This window comes from Acanthaster planci, linkage group LG10 (assembly GCF_054643075.1).
Source record: "Acanthaster planci isolate LZ-2023a linkage group LG10, COTS_SCS, whole genome shotgun sequence".
NCBI classification, from domain to species: domain Eukaryota; kingdom Metazoa; phylum Echinodermata; class Asteroidea; order Valvatida; family Acanthasteridae; genus Acanthaster; species Acanthaster planci.
This window is the reverse complement of record NC_141786.1, coordinates 1,263,247-1,279,994: the sequence shown is the minus strand read 5'-3', so window position 1 is coordinate 1,279,994 and position 16,748 is coordinate 1,263,247. Positions and strand designations below refer to the sequence as shown.

At 42.4% G+C, this 16,748-nt stretch overlaps 1 protein-coding gene across 2 annotated transcripts in view; it reads right to left on the bottom strand.

Annotated features, from left to right (window-relative positions):
• Positions 1-567: 567 nt before the first annotated feature.
• Positions 568-16,748, bottom strand: part of LOC110983499 (ubiquitin carboxyl-terminal hydrolase 25-like) — a 29,479-nt gene continuing 13,298 nt past the window's right edge. For both annotated transcript variants that reach the window (XM_087142884.1, XM_087142883.1), the window contains exons 7-22: positions 16,101-16,189; positions 15,505-15,590; positions 14,231-14,376; positions 13,714-13,841; positions 13,003-13,098; positions 12,067-12,267; positions 11,216-11,418; positions 10,412-10,482; positions 8,954-9,182; positions 7,630-7,851; positions 6,739-6,962; positions 6,252-6,433; positions 5,032-5,193; positions 4,453-4,582; positions 3,698-3,890; positions 568-2,846 (exon numbers count right to left, since the gene is read on the bottom strand). In XM_087142884.1, coding sequence (XP_086999010.1) covers positions 2,671-2,846; positions 3,698-3,890; positions 4,453-4,582; positions 5,032-5,193; positions 6,252-6,433; positions 6,739-6,962; positions 7,630-7,851; positions 8,954-9,182; positions 10,412-10,482; positions 11,216-11,418; positions 12,067-12,267; positions 13,003-13,098; positions 13,714-13,841; positions 14,231-14,376; positions 15,505-15,590; positions 16,101-16,189 — 2,538 coding nt within the window. In that variant the 3' untranslated portion in view covers positions 568-2,670. The remainder of the gene's footprint in view (positions 2,847-3,697; positions 3,891-4,452; positions 4,583-5,031; positions 5,194-6,251; positions 6,434-6,738; positions 6,963-7,629; positions 7,852-8,953; positions 9,183-10,411; positions 10,483-11,215; positions 11,419-12,066; positions 12,268-13,002; positions 13,099-13,713; positions 13,842-14,230; positions 14,377-15,504; positions 15,591-16,100; positions 16,190-16,748) is intronic.

Below are 16,748 nucleotides of genomic sequence, written 5' to 3'. Positions count from 1 at the left end.
TAAAAATATCCTCGTGGCTTTTCGAAATAAAGCACGGAAGTGAATGTAACCAAAAGTTGGAAGACCGTGGTATAATTATACTGGGCGTAAAAAATGCTGATCTGACGAATATAAATACTGGGCACTGTAATCGGTTTGTAGCTGTTGAAGCAGGTTCCAAAGGGTTTATAAAAAGCTGTGAAGTTATCCTTCAATCTGGGTGAGGGTCCTGTGAAAATTCAAAAGAATTCCAGTGATGCACTCTTCTAGGCAGAAGTTCCTTAACTGGCATTTAGTCACAGGTTTTATTCCTTTAACCGAGGGTGCTTAGAATTGGTTGTGAACCAAGGAATTGTAGAAAATACAATAATCCTCAACGCCAAGAGTCACAGACAGGGAGCATTATTCTAATGAAGGCATAAAGCCTGCATCCAAAACGTTGTACATGTAAATGTTTCGGATCCTTGCTTCTAGAAACTTTATCAGCTCAGAGGCACTGCTGAAATCTTGCATTGCTCCAAGCTGAGAAGTAAAATGGAGCAAAAAACAAAACAACCCGACAAGAATAAACAAATCCATCAAGTTGAATTCCATGTTAAACCAATCATCGTTCTCTTTTAATCGTGTGCTGTTAGTCTGAAGGTATGTACAGTTTTGTACAGTACAACTTGCATCGTTAAAGAAAAGACTCCAATAGAACCTAACAGGAATCGGCTAAAATTACGTAGAAACCATTGAGGCTTTTAGAACGGGGGATCTCATAAAAAGATACCAGTCTCACAACAACGAAACACCTATCCCTAGGTGAGCACCAAGTGAGTTTGTAATAAAGCAGATAGTGCGAAACATAAATTTATTGTGAAATACCTTTTTTTTTTTACTGTAAACCACAGAAAGATATGACCAGAAATAACCCAGCTATCTCGAATGTCAAAATTAATGTTCAATATCAACATAGGCATCTGGCAGAATTGGGCCCCCTTAAAATGACCAATCAAGCTCATATAAAGTAAGATCTGGGACGAAGAGCACCCCCCAACACCTTTGTGTTGGTCATTGTTTGATTGGAATCTCAGGAATTCTTTTCAGACATCTACGGGGAATGTGTTAGGTAACAATAGTCTAGAGTGTGTATAACAACTGGACATGTAAGGGGCATATCCCTCTGTCCCATATCTTGCTGATATTCAGGCTTGCAGTGCAACTGAAGAAGCAACACTGTAATGTCCAGTGTATGAAATTACTATGACATCCAAAGCCAACAACTATTGTCGCCAACTACGCAACAAGATCTTCTCAAGAAAGGGCTCTGGTTTAAGGAAATGATTGCCTTGCTTGCTGGACAAACAAAATGGAATCCAGCCTCTGATATGCCCAGTATACATCAATGGAACACCAGTATGAGTTGTAACAATCTTTCTCCATCTTTCTTCATCATCAATCTTTCTTCATCTTTCTTCATCATCAATTTTTTTCATCTTGTTCAAACTGCGAGGTACCTGAGACTCTCCCTACCGTTCAGGTGAGATTTCTTGATGTAGTTGAAATTACTCTCTTCATGTATTCTTAACCGTCTGAGATGGAACAAAGTGGCATTTTTTGTCTGTAAACTATACATCCAATGTAGAATATAAGTCTTGAAGGTTTGCATGGTGAAGAGGTATAATAGAAAGGTTTGCAGTAGCACCATGGACGTATCTCTTTTGTGAGTATTTGCGGTTCTGAAAAGAACCAGTGGTGCTCGAAACGTCAAGTACCACTGGTTCTTTTCAGAACCGCAAATACTCACAACAGAGATACGTCCATGGTGCTATCGCAAACCTACTTTCAGTGTAGAATATAATCCAGTAGATCTCTGATAAACAGGTCTCCTAATTCAGTTCCCGAACCATAGCCATAGGAGTCTGTGAGGTGTACCAATAGATCAACGGTAGACATGAGATCAATGGGTGGACTGTAGCACCTGGGTGCCACTGTACATTATGGCTAAGTCTATGGGGTATCTAGGACCATGGTTCATATTCAAATACCCCTTTGGTAGGAGCACTGTGCCTACTGAAAGCTATGGGCTTGTGCAACTTCAGAAAATCAGAGGAACCTTGGGGTGATAAATTGGTGTTCTTAGCCAAGCCAGAAGACAGCAGGATACAGTCTCAATGTTGTACACTGTTTAGCGCAATGGTTAAGAATATGGTGAGGTCTGTGGGCTGTATGGCCACACCGCAGGTGTTTGTGACAGCTTCAGACCGTGGTGAGTAGACCATGTGATGCTTGTTTAGCTGAATAAAACTACAGATCACTCTCATGAAATATGGAAGTTGTAGGCTGGGAACCACAATAGTTTATGGTCTGGTGTGTGGTTATTTCCCAAGACTATGGTCTTGCACCTGAACTTTAACCAATGACAACAGGTGAATGACCGGTCTGTCAGCTGGTCACCGATAGAGACCATTCCCATGGGGCTTGTGAGCTTACTGCTTTGGAAGTTCATGGCCAAATCCATGGATTATTTGCCATTCACTGTGTTGGTGGCAAACCTTGAGCTTTTAACAATCAGATCATTATGGGCTTGCTGATCACCATCACAGGTCATTCTCGTTGCCTCAGGATGTGTCACCTAGGAGCCACTGTAGTCCACGGTCATGGCTTATTTGCTATACTGTGGGTCTGTTCAGAGCCCCCATCACATCATCATGAGCCTGTTGGTTGGTCACTGTTGTGAATCATTCCCATGGCAACTGTAAACATCTGACTCAAATTCTCCTTCTTCTGGGTGTGGCACAAGGGCGGGGCCTTGATGCTGGTGGGCTCAGATGACATGTCTAGAAGCTTGGATAGAAAGTCTTGGAATTTCTCATGCAGGTTGCCTGAGTGCGAACAAGAGGCAGATGATCATTTGTGAGTTGTTTATAGATGTCTCAGTGTTCTCCAAGCTCCAAATGGGAAACCGTGGGGGGGTTAGGAATTCAAGAAATGAAATGGGAAGAGGGCGGCACAAAGCCTTAACAGAGGGGTTTAACCCCCACTTGAACCCCCCAGGGTAAAATTCAGGTCTTCCGGGCATCTAAAAGGTAGTTTTTTCCCATAGAAATTGAAAGAAGTTTTACAATTTATAAACAGCTGTTTTCATTAGGACATTTCGTAAGTTTGAGTAGCTACCAAACTATTACACTTGGTAGCTACATTATAAAGCTTGGTGGATATGTTTTGAAAATGGTAGGAGACAAGCAAAATGTGGTGGGCTGGTCTACAAAGCGCCCTCTACAGGTTGGTGGGCAGAGAGTCTCCAGTTTCAGCAAGCACTATTGTTGACAACGACCCCAATCCCAATCTGGAATCTTGTGATCTGAAAACCGACTCCTGATTAAGTCAACAACTTTCTCAGATCACAGTAACCCATAGGATCAGATGCACACCCGTTACCTGCTGTATCATCTTTATTAAAATGTCATAGCAGGAACAATATCTTGCTGTGGTTAGGGCCCAATCTCTGTCAAATTAACCCAGGACCTTAACCACCGTCCTTTTTTATTTGATTCATATTTGGTACACATGGTAAATTGTGGCTGTTTCATAAGCCCTATTGGACTAGCGATGTTAATGTTATGGACTGCTATACACACCAGTCTTACAACCATACTAAAAATCATTCACTCCAAGATTATCTAACGTTTCAACAACCACTGTAAAGGTTGCAAACAGGGTATCTTCAACTCACTGCTGACGTCTCTATTGAGGTAGCTGCACCAGCCTCCACGTATCTCTTCGGCGGCTGCCGTGTCTTCTTCAGCCGAAGAGCTAGCTAGAATCCCTGTACACGGCACCACCAGATTGTTCAAGATCTCTAGACCCTGTAGGGCTTCACAGTCATCGCTGGAATCAAACTGATTGGTGCACTGGGCATTCAATTGCTGTCAGGTAAAAATAAAGAATACTAAAGGTCAGCAATATAGGAAGTCCTGTAAAGAAAAGCAAAAAATGTATCTAAAAGGTAACGGGCTTGACGGTAACAGTAATCATAAAACATTCAAAATGCAAGTGCATTTAGATATTTGCAATAGGTTAGCTTGAGCTTGCGTCAAGCAACTTGAATTGGTGGGAGGTAGTCTGGTCACAAGCCTCAACAAAACTTCACAACTTCATTTAAACTCCATTCTTCACATCCGCAAACAAGGATCTTCCTGTTTGGGACCCTGAATCCTCCATCTTCTACAGCATGGAACTACACGTACCAGCTCCAACCAGTGTCTGAATGGCAGACTAACAACCATCAGCCAAATCATTCATGACTACCCTGACCTCAGACAACCAGAAGGGTACAGCAGGACATCATCAAAACGTTGGAAGTGACCAAAATACCAAATCTAACGGATGTTTACCTCGGTTGGAAAAAAGGTGAACTTTCCTGGAAAAAACACACCCCTGCAGCCAAAAAAGTAGGAATCTTGAACATCCCAGGACAAACCAACTCACCAGTAAACACTGCCTCCTGAAGTGAGCTAGCATGCCGAAGTCCATTGCCTTCTGTGGCTTCTCACCTATAAACTTGTCGTTCATGTTGCAGGCATGGACAAAGTGTGGTAATGCTTCCTGGTAACCATCTCTGCAAATCAAAGAGATAAACAAGCACTTTAATCCAATGGAAATAGCTTTCTTGAGGTCCGTGTGGTATTAAAGTTGGACTTCAAAGAACGTCTGGGTCACTGGCTGCAGTGCAAATTATTTGATGGACAATACAAAGGAAAAATCAAAACATTGCATGTACATGTACACCACTGGAAATAAGGGTGGAGATATAAATCCAATATTGTCTCACTGGACATTCCTGATGGCTCCTTCAATGGTAAGACAGCATTGTTGTATTTTGTACAGAGCGAATGTAACTGAACAGTTGCTCCGTACAATAGCTAAATGTTTACAATGACCAGTCAATGTTTATACCAAGGTCAGAGGATTTGTCAAGGAAATGGTAATGTTTGTACATAATGCAGGAAAGGCAAGACAAAGACGCCAACTGCAAACATCAGTCAAGATGTCGGAGTTCATACTTACTGCTCCTGTTGGAAGTACAGTTGAATTCCCTGAATGAAGTAAGTATTTGCCATGCAGAACACTCTATAATCCTCCAACCATAACCTGTAATTATCTTCCTCTGACCTGGATCTCGTCTGACTATCCAGCTGACGCTGAGCTATCTTCCTTAATGCCTGGGATCTGAAACGGTAAAGTTAATTCCCAGTGTTGTAGTTGAGCCCATCACAAGTCCCCACATGTCCCGTTACGTCCATCACAAGTCACTGCATGTCCCCTTACGTCCATCACAAGTCCCTGCATGTCCCCATACGTCCATCACAAGTCCCTGCATGTCCCCTTACGTCCATCACAAGTCCCTGCATGTCCCCTTACGTCCATCACAAGTCCCTACATGTCCCCTTACGTCCATCACAAGTCCCTACATGTCCCCTTACGTCCATCACAAGTCCCTACATGTCCCCTTACGTCCATCACAAGTCCCTGCATGTCCCCTTACGTCCATCACAAGTCCCTGCATGTCCCCTTACGTCCATCACAAGTCCCTGCATGTCCCCTTACGTCCATCACAAGTCCCTGCATGTCCCCTTACGTCCATCACAAGTCCCTGCATGTCCCCTTACGTCCATCACAAGTCCCTGCATGTCCCCTTACGTCCATCACAAGTCCCTGCATGTCCCCTTACGTCCATCACAAGTCCCTGCATGTCCCCTTACGTCCATCACAAGTCCCTGCATGTCCCCTTACGTCCATCACAAGTCCCTGCATGTCCCCTTACGCCCATCACAAGTCACTGCATGTCCCCTTACGTCCATCACAAGTCCCCACATGTCCCCTTACGTCCATCACAAGTCCCTGCATGTCCCCTTACGTCCATCACAAGTCCCTACATGTCCCCTTACGTCCATCACAAGTCCCTGCATGTCCCCTTACGTCCATCACAAGTCCCTGCATGTCCCCTTATGTCCATCACAAGTCATCCAACGTTCAGCCAAGACATGAGCATTCCTTTATCACTGTTCCCCATACAACTGGTCTTGTGAAAGGACTTGTTACAGACTCACTGAAACACTGCTTAATATAACAGTGGTTAAAGCTTTACAAAGCTTGCCCTCCAAAACAAAACTGTACCAAACTCTTGGTTGGAGATGTTTATCTCTTCTATTAAACTCTTGGTTGGAGATGTTTACCTCTTCTATTAAACTCTTGGTTGTCATGTGAAACCACTCTGTGCAACTTACCGAACATCAATGTTTATTCCCTTGGCAGATGCAAACTGCTCCAAGACAGCACGTCGTACAATGACCCTGGGGGCGCTGTTCTTCAGATAGTAAGCTACTGGGCTCTCTAGCCTCACATCTCTCATCGGAGACAGATCTTGCGCCAGGAGAGTGCGATATCTCTCTAACTCGTCCGAGCAGACCTGAGTGACAAAACATTTAATGGTTTCAAGATTTCACAACCTCATCAGGACCAACCTCTCGCCTTATTTGCTACAACAAGCCATGCAGCGCAGCCAAGTTTAGGTTTAAAATACGGTCAGCCTCCACAAACTTCTCACTGTTTCAACGTCAGTCAAAGGACAGTCAAGGTGTCCTTGACTTTTCACCTCTGAGATTATGTTTATACATCCTTGGGCACAAATCGGTTCTGAAGTTCCAATGACTTCTGACGGATCACAGGGAGTTTCAGTTTTTGAAGAGTGGTGGGGGGAGGGGTTTCTCTCACCTGATCTAGAGCAGCCTCTGCATCTTGCTCCGTTCTGATACTCTCTAGCGACAGCGACACTGATGATGGAGAGCTTAGAGATGATGATGATGATGCGACATACGAGCCGGGGCAATGTGTGGACGCGGACACACTATCTGGTACAGCAGCTGAGAGAGGACGCTCAGCGGGGTAGACAGAGGCAGGAGATGCAGGACGGGGCTGGGTCATAGTCTTCTTGACCCCTGGAGATCAAAGAGAAATCAGGGAGATCAGTCTCAATATTTTTGATGATGAAATCAATGCACAGTTCTTCAAATGAAATTTTAACCTGTTACAACACACTTCTTGCTGTTTCTTAATTCTGGTTGGCTGAAATGTGGTTATGTGTGGTTCACTAATATAGGCTGGTATATGAACTTTATGCCGCGTGAATTGGATGGGTGCCAAGACATCTCACGCACATGAATTCCAGAGACTACTGCCTGGCCAGGCTATAATTCCTAAAAATGTTGACCGGCCACAGCACCCTCAAATGACGACAACAGTGAAAAGCAACTCAACCACTGAATCTAGGGAAAATGAAAGCATTCCTTTGATTATTGAGTTCCTCTTTTTGCAGGAGAGGCATCCCCCCTTTGGGCCCCCCCCCGATCCACTCTTGGATTGATGAAGTTACCGAGCCCACAAGTGAACAAACCTGGGTGTTAATTCTGGCTAAGGATTTCTCTCCGCCTCAGTCAATTCAAATGGAAAGATACCAAACTTATGAGGATTTGCTATGAAGGATGTAATGTCCCTGACAGAAAAGAAAAGATGGAATCTTTGAATTCAGGATAAAAATTGGGAACTGGGAACCTGGTGGCAAGTCAGCAATGTAGTCAAGATTCTGAGTCAAGACCCAAGCCGTACCTGTTGTAGTAGATTTTCTCTCTCCAAGATACACAACCTTGTCTTCATTGGTGGACGTGGCTGCATTGGCTGCTCGACTGGTGCCCCGCTTTTCCTTCATCTCATCCCACTGTCTGATCTCCTTTTCAAAGCATGCATTGTCATCGGTTACCAGCTGCTTGAGGTCATCAGCCAATGGATCCAGACTACGACTGCTATAACCAGTCTCATCATCTTCTTGCTCTGTTGGTTGCAAAAAAAAGTCTGTGATTAAAAACACTTCGTTATCAGGATAAGAAATCAACAAAAGAGTGCACTGGAATAAAAGTGGCAACATGTTTGCAGTGTTGTAGTTGAGTCCATCACAAGACCATTCACAAGACCAGTCACCAAACCATTCACAAGACCAGTCACAAGACCAGTCACCAGACCAGTCACCAGACCAGTCACAAGACCATTCACAAGACCAGTCATCAAACCATTCACAAGATCAGTCGCAATACCATTCACAAGACCAGTCACAAGACCAGTCACCAGACCAGTCACCAGACCATTCACAAGACCATTCACAAGACCAGTCACAAGACCAGTCACAAGACCAGTCACAAGACCAGTCACAAGACCAGTCGCAAGACCAGTTGCAAGACCAGTCACTAGACCAGTCACAAGACCAGTCGCAAGACCAGTCACAAGACCAGTCACCAGACCAGTCACCAGACCAGTCACCAGACCAGTCACAAGACCAGTCACAAGACCATTCACAAGACCAGTCATCAAACCATTCACAAGATCAGTCGCAATACCATTCACAAGACCAGTCACAAGACCAGTCACCAGACCAGTCACCAGACCATTCACAAGACCATTCACAAGACCAGTCACAAGACCAGTCACAAGACCAGTCACTAGACCAGTCACAAGACCAGTCGCAAGACCAGTTGCAAGACCAGTCACCAGACCAGTCGCAAGACCAGTCGCAAGACCAGTCGCAAGACCAGTCACTAGACCAGTCACAAGACCAGTCACTAGACCAGTCACAAGACCAACAAGTAACAGGGTGAATATTGACAAGGGAAAGTATAAGTTGCAGTTCATTTTGATAACTTGTGGCTTGAATGCAGACTAGAGGTCTGTTAAGCATATAAACCTTAACAAAATCAAATGTTATTTCTTGCATCGATTGTATGCAGAGAACAACTTTTTTGAAACTACATTTTAAAAGCACTAGTCTTGCCGTTTGAAATTACCAAAAATCAACATCGATGAATCGTTATAAAAATTCCTTCCTTAGAAGCATAAATACAGGCACATCACATAGTAATAGTTTTGAATTGCAGTGACCTACCTTCAAACAGGTCCCGTCTTTTGGCATCGACGTACATCAGGCAGTATGCACTGGCGTTACCTGATCCCCCGACTGATTCACGCTCCAGGTCAACCCAGTTGACTTCTGACACTGAGATGTCATTGAACTTGAGCCATACGTTCCGTCGATGGTCCAGGAGGTAAGCCCAGTAGTGACCGGCAGAGGCTTGACCTTCGTGGACCAAGACGGCATGTAGCTGGTACACATGCTTGGTGACAAAGGAAAAAAAAAATCAATCGGTCAATCGCGACATTCTGTTCATTGGACGGTCATGCATACAACTCAAAAACGTACGAACGACCTGAGTACTGCTTTGTTGGCTGGTATCATTTTCTAACAATGCCAGTTTAATGTTATCTCCCATGGGCACCAATGAAACCTTTACAAGTTGAGTCCTCATTGGGCCGATCATCAAGTACAAGCACTATAACCTCGAATTAAATTTAATTTGTGAACACAAAAACTACATATATAGACAACAAATCAATTCTGGGAATTAACATGTAAAAATCTTCCTGGGACAATATTTTTTCCGATGTGCAGCTGTAGAGTTGCGTGTGTGTGTACGGTGAATTGTACAATGCTATTTTGACCGGGATTCATGGACTGGTTGCCGCGTTACCATCATGCCTTCTTTGGCAGTGGCATGGCACAGCAAGAACCAGTGAATGTTCGTTCTATCCATAAGCAATAGTGCATGGGTATTGTCACCACCGTGATACGCAAAATGCAAAGGGAACTTGTGATCATGACCCAATTTTCTTTCCAAATGTTGTAAATGTAAGCCAGGAAACTACATGTATGTGAAAAAAACTGTTGAGAGGTGTTTTGTGAAGACAGGATTCTTTTATCCTTTTTTTTTAAATTCATAAATGTGTTTTTGTAACTTACCAGTATACATTTTACAGTCACGCCAAAAATTAAGGATTGGTTGCTTAACCAGAAGCAGAACTCTTTTTTTGGGCCTCAAAAATTGCATTTAAATCCAGCTAGGCTGGCCAATCAGCTGTTTTGGTAGAGAAGTTCGACTAACGCAAATGGGCATGCATGATCACTGGGTCTGATCAATTTCATTACATGTACTCAACCCAGGGCCACCAAATTTTTACGAGGGCCAGTGCGGTGCATTTCTAACTGGCCCTATGGGCCACCAAGAGATGGAAGTTATTTTTGACCTCTGTATACATTTATGTAATCCTTCTTTTCTTAGGCATCCGGATAGGATAACTATTCTATCCTAAGCAGCACAAATACTATTTTGCCAAAGGATCAAAATACCCAGGTGCAAACCATGGCAAAAATGGCATATAAAAGCTAGTGGTGGAAACAGTTTCTAAAAGACAATTGTTTGGGATTCTCTGAATTAAATTAAAACTGAAGAAAATATCTCTCCCGGACGTATAATGCCAAAGAAAATAAAATTTAAACTCTACTTACATTTCTGAGGTTGTCATCCTGGTAGACATTAGATTTGAGATCTTTCAGCGTTGCTATTTTGTCTTGTAAATCTGTCCACATAACAAAATTTAAACACTAGATGTAAATCTGAGGAATGCTTTTTAGGCAAATAATCTGGGAAAATCATTCTTCAAACCAAATTCACAATTTTCCAGTATAAGTCATTGATACATTTTTCTGACTTAAACTCCACAGGGAAATTAGTTGAAAGTAATTAACTTGTCATCCCATCCTGGTAGACATTAGATTTGAGATCTTTCAGCGTTGCTATTTTGTCTTGTAAATCTGTCCACATAACAAAATTTAAACACTAGATGTAAATCTGAGGAATGCTTTTTAGGCAAATAATCTGGGAAAATCATTCTTCAAACCAAATTCACAATTTTCCAGTATAAGTCATTGATACATTTTTCTGACTTAAACTCCACAGGGAAATTAGTTGAAAGTAATTAACTTGTCATCCCATCCTGGTAGACATTAGATTTGAGATCTTTCAGCGTTGCTATTTTGTCTTGTAAATCTGTCCACATAACAAAATTTAAACACTAGATGTAAATCTGAGGAATGCTTTTTAGGCAAATAATCTGGGAAAATCAATCTTCAAACCAAATTCACAATTTTCCAGTATAAGTAATTGATACAGTTTTCTGACTTCAACTCCAGAGAGAAATTAGTCGTAAGTAATTAACTTTGGAAGTATAAATGTATATTGTTCCTTCTCCAAGATGTCTGAGAAAGAGGAAAGATAATGATCTCCTGGAGAAGAGTACAAAAGCAGCTGACCTCTGACATCAGATTCGACCTCTGTCCTCCAACGGCGCAGGCAACCCTGCAGGATATCTAACTCAGTGTCCGTGATGTGTTTCGGTGAGGGGTTTGCTCCCGATCGTGTCAAGTCGGCAGGAGAGTTTGGCAATGAAGATGGAGACGACATGGCGACATCGTTGACAGGCACCGAGGCTTGGGACTTGTAATCCGGACTGAAACTGTCATTGGTTACATTCTCAATGTACAAGTGACCAACAGCCTTTACTTGTTGAATTTGAAAAACAACTGGTACCAGTGCGTTAACTTGATCAAACATTTGAACTATAAATATGTCAAAATAAAGGCACCGTTGGAGTAAGATTCATAGCAAACTCTTGGGCAATCATGAGTCCCCATTCAAAGACACCTTATCTAAGTTGAGTATTAGATCACAGACATCTGACAGAATGTCACACATCCCGAAATAAGCCTAGTAACAATGCGTTGTTGTGAATACAGTTGTAGTGGAGTACCTATAAGGACATGTACATATCCATTTGCAAGGTGCTTCACTCCATGTTGTTTGTACTCATGAATCTCTACAATTATATCATGAGTGCCGGGTCTGTGTCAGTCACAAACTATTCATAGGCTCTGTAACAAAGAAATTCCTTTGTCGCAGGTGTACAATAGAATAACTTGCTGTAACCGCAGAAAAATACTTGTGAAGTACGAGACTGCAGCAAGTACTTACTCTGTACACTAATTCAACAATCAGATTTGGAATGACACACCCTCTTATCTCATTCAACTTTTTTTATTTGTTTTCATGAAAAGCTCTCTGAGGAAGTTACTCATTTTCAATGTGGACTTGACCTTTGACCTACCCTGAGGCAGGCGGGCTACCAGTCAACGACCGTGGCGGAGATGACATCTCAACATCCTGTATATTGGAGTTATTTGATGACAGCGTCACTGATCGTCGTATGGGACTATTCTCAGGGGAAGTACTGTGGGCAAACTCTAAGGCATATTGCAGAACATCTTGGAGGGGAAAACGCTTGGGTCCAGAACCATAGTTGAGATACCTAGGAGATACCACCGACAGTTATTGTCATTTACAGTTTAGCATTTCAGTAACATAAATTATTACACATAGCTGGAGGGGAATCTAATTGGAATGCACATCCACATAGCCTGAAATATCCTCAATGCAGGGGAAAAAAGGTGTAACTAACTGCCTGAGATATCTTTGGTATGAATTGAAATGGTTTCCAGACAATAGTGTGCATCAGTATGTCATGCACAGTGAAAACAGAAAGAGATCCCAAGGACTGCCTGCTAATAGATGACAAGTCAAAGGTTGGAGGGAGTAAAATGTGAGGTAAAGGAGTTGAATGTTTCTTGTGATCACCCACGGTTCATAATTCACTGATTACTCATGACTGTGCACAGCACAATGGCAACTAATACAGGAACATGACAGGCTTGAAGTCCACACTGGACAAAACAGGACAGCTTTTGAAGGGGTCCAAATTTCACAGGACACCCGTTAAAGCTGGTATCTGAATTACTTTTCTCATACCCCTGAAAAGAAACCTGACCTTGGTACATTTCAAGTCTATGACAACTTCCTTCACAAGTCCCTCCACCAGACCAGTTCCAAGTAGCGGGGTGAACAATGACAGAGAAACACTTCTGTCTGTTCATTTGAACAGCTTGTACGTTGGCTCTAGACTGGGGGACTTTTGAGGGGACTTTTGAGGGGACTTGGAGGGACTTGAGATGGACTGGACCACAACGCTATTTGGTTGATTACTTACCTCTCTAACCTACCCTGAAGCACCTCTAGTTGTTGGGCAATCTGATGCACCTGTGTTCGTTTGATACGAGTCACCCCTTGATTGCATTCCATGTACCTGGAAAACAGGTGGCAAGAATGAGTAAGAGGTAGATGTTGTCATCAGGACACACTCCGGCTCATTTCATTGGTTGTGAAACAAAGATTCTCAACAGGAAATGTATGACGAAGTTAATGAAAGCTCCACTGGAAAGAAACTATCCCTGAAGGCATTGTTTCTACCAATGTAACTGGGCTTTATTCAATCTCCTCTACTCCTATTGTCACTCCCAGGGATTGCATCTAGAAGCACGAGCGGGTCTCAGCATTCAATTATGTCTTGCAGTTTACAAAACTTCTCCCTCGATTTTTAATACAAATGGGCCAACACAGGGCCTCAAAAGCTTCTAAAGTAGAAGGTAGCATTAAAAACAAAATACAGACAGAAAGCTGGATGATGTGAAAGACACACGTCCCAGTTCATAATGATTACAAGCTTTATATATTTGTGAAGCAATATTCAGCCCAAGTACTGATGACGTCATGTTTATTTACATGTGCTTTCTGATAAAACATATATCTAACCTTTCCTGACTCTCATAAGAAAGTGCATATGTAAAAAAAGGTATGACATCATCAGTAGTTAGGCCTAATGGAGCAAGATTTGGTAGTATCTTTCGCTAGACTGGTTCACCTGTCCATGTACAGCGTCTGTGGGAAGGTGAAGTGGTTGTGGATCTTTTCTGGTCTTCCTGTTGCTTGATTGAAGTGGAATCGTGACAGCTCGAAGATTAACACCTGGGGCAGCCTTGTAAACCAGTGCTGTGGAGCAATTGTATTGGAGAAAGGGGCAAAATGAAAGAAGTTTAATACGACAGATACTTTGAAACTGTAGTGAGTTAAAGACTTTGCAAACTGCAACACCATCAGGGACATAAGGGGAACGTTGCCAATACCTTACTCACTCCCTTGACTGTGTTTTGCACCATCCACAAGTGTGAATTGGATTTTAAAACCTGATTCCTATCCCTATTGAACAGATTTCTTCATTTTTGGATCTTACTCAACTGCCTCGAGACTACCCACTTAGAATCTCTGCACATAATGTCGTATGTAAAGTAAGAATAGTTGATCAGTCTTCCTCTCAATCCTACAAATCCTACAGAGCTTCCTGATGGAATTTGTAGGATCTGGGAGGGTAGATTACAGACCTCTTGTGCTGATTTCTCTTTGGCATGTTGCACAGTTTCAATCTCTCGGTGTGACATGGAAGCTTCGATACTCTCATGTAAGTCTTCATAACCGCTGATCTGGAGGGGGTACTGTCCAAAGGTCTCTTGGTTTGTAAAAACTTTACCTGCAAAGGTACCAAGAAAATTGACCCCTAAAAATTGGAATGGCATCTTTATTCAAATGTTACTTCTAATGAGAAATCCTTTGGGGGATTTCTTGAACTCAAAATAAAAATGAAAGATGGGGGATTGTGCTCCTACGTGTTTAAAACCAAGTTTCAAGACTACAACAGGAATTAAGTGTGTAATTTGCCAAATTCTTTTTTTTTATTTTTGAAGGATGGCTACTCAAGCCTCTTTGAGGTGTCAAGAAAACACCATTTCTCTGATAACAAGCATGAGTGTCTCTTCAACTCGCTCCAAGGTACTTCTATAAATTAGGGGTCCAATTTTTTCCCGTCCCAGTCAGATCTGACGTATGATTTTTTAAGTTCAAAACACATTTTCTAATTTCCAAGAGTGATGAATTACTGCACTTACCTAATAATAATAATTTGACATCAATTCCGGTGATATTTCCAAATAGCAAACATCATCAACATGTCACACTTTGGACCCCTAATTTCTTGAATTACCAAGAAGTGACCCTCCATTTGGTTTAATTTGACTTCTCCATGCTTTGCGATGCAATGCCAAGTTAATGCCAAGTCCAGGCAATAGGCTTCAATCAGAGAACAGACTGCAATGTGATAATGAAGTCAGGCTAGCTTCATTGATTCCTTCTGCTTTGAATTGACCATGGACATGGAATGGATTTACCTAAGTAGCAGTGTAATGCATTCTGCCCCTGATAGGTGTACCAGTACATGTCTATGCAAGACATAGAGTACCTAAGTGAATACGGCATGCGCACAATTAGTGTATAAAAGGCATTAGCGTGAGAACCAGCGTGAGAACCAACACGCGCGCTTACTCCATTCGTTTGCACTGCACTTTCTGGTTCGCAGCGACATCACACTTCGGTACTCAATTGCACGGACCAGCTGGTAAACAGCTTCACTCCGGGTATGCCGAGTAGAGAGTAAGATGTGATCTTATTGTTCTTTATTAACAGACCTTTATCAATTCCTCAACTGGCTACAGATGAAACCTAAGACCACACTGCACTAGAGATAAGAGATACCAAACTATCTAGGTTACAGAATTCCACACTCAGAGTACAGATTGACTACAGTGAAGTTTGCTCTCCATACCTTCATTGATTCCTTCTGCTTTGAACTGGCCATAGAAGAGATCTAACATCGGGTTCCTCCGGGGGGTTTCTACACCCTCCTCTTCCCTGTACAACGCAATGAAAAGTAGAGGTCTTGAGTACCATGCATTAGGTGCAACATTGGCTCAACCACTTTGGCTAGAAACAACACCTGAATCACTTTAACTATCTTGAATTCTAAAAATCTGCAATCTTCCTCTTTGCTAAAAATGAAATGGGACAACATGTCCACAAAAGGAAATCATGACACTCAAGTATCTTGAGTCTACTATCAAGGTTGCGTGTTTATCTCTAAGGGAGCACCTTTCCATAGAATATACAATCTTGAGTTTTAACAACCATTGGGTTTTAAGAGCAAAGCACTGATCTATAAACTATACAACCTTGAGTTTTAATGACCAATGAGCCAAATTTTACACATCTAAGAAGGAAGTACTGGGATGATAATGACAAACACCAACCAGGAACCAGCTACAGGATAATATTCAACAAGTGATATACTTGTTGACAACCTGCCTCTGCTGACCAAATTCTACCTGTGCTTTAGTGGTTTGATAATACTTGACCTCGACGTACCCTGCTTGAGGTGATGGAGGACGCGAACAATCCGACTTGAAGGCATCTTCCAACCATTCCAGTAGTTTGTGCGTGAACTCACTCACATCCTGAAGAGAAAAAGATATCACAGGAATCATTAAATGGTCATCTCCGAGCTGGACCAAGAGAGGGCGCAATTTCCTAGCAACGAGGGTGCCTTTGGTGGGAACTGCACTTGGCTGGTTCACAAACAAACACGAAAAGCTCATGTTATGGTCGCATCGCCACCCACAAAATGGACACTCCCTACCAACATGGCTCTTTTCAACCAATGAGGGGGTGCTTGTGCTCCTGGTGGATTGTACAAGCCTGTGCTAGGGTGACACACAACGTACTAGCTGATAATCTTGAGTAAGTAAAGACTTGTCGACAAAACTTGTGTTTTTGTTTCAAAGTAAGTACTGTAGGTACAGAGCCATAGTTATATTGAAGACTATTTGATATGCGGACACATACCGTGATACACTGTGGTGCCACACAGGGCAGTAATCAGGGTAATAGTTAAAAACTTGAAAGACTAAAGTGATAGTTTTGGGGGCAAAGAAGAGTTTTGTGTCAGGGAGATGGATATTCAAACAAGTGGGTTTTACCAGTCACCATAAGATTGCTCTCACCTGAGCAAGCTTG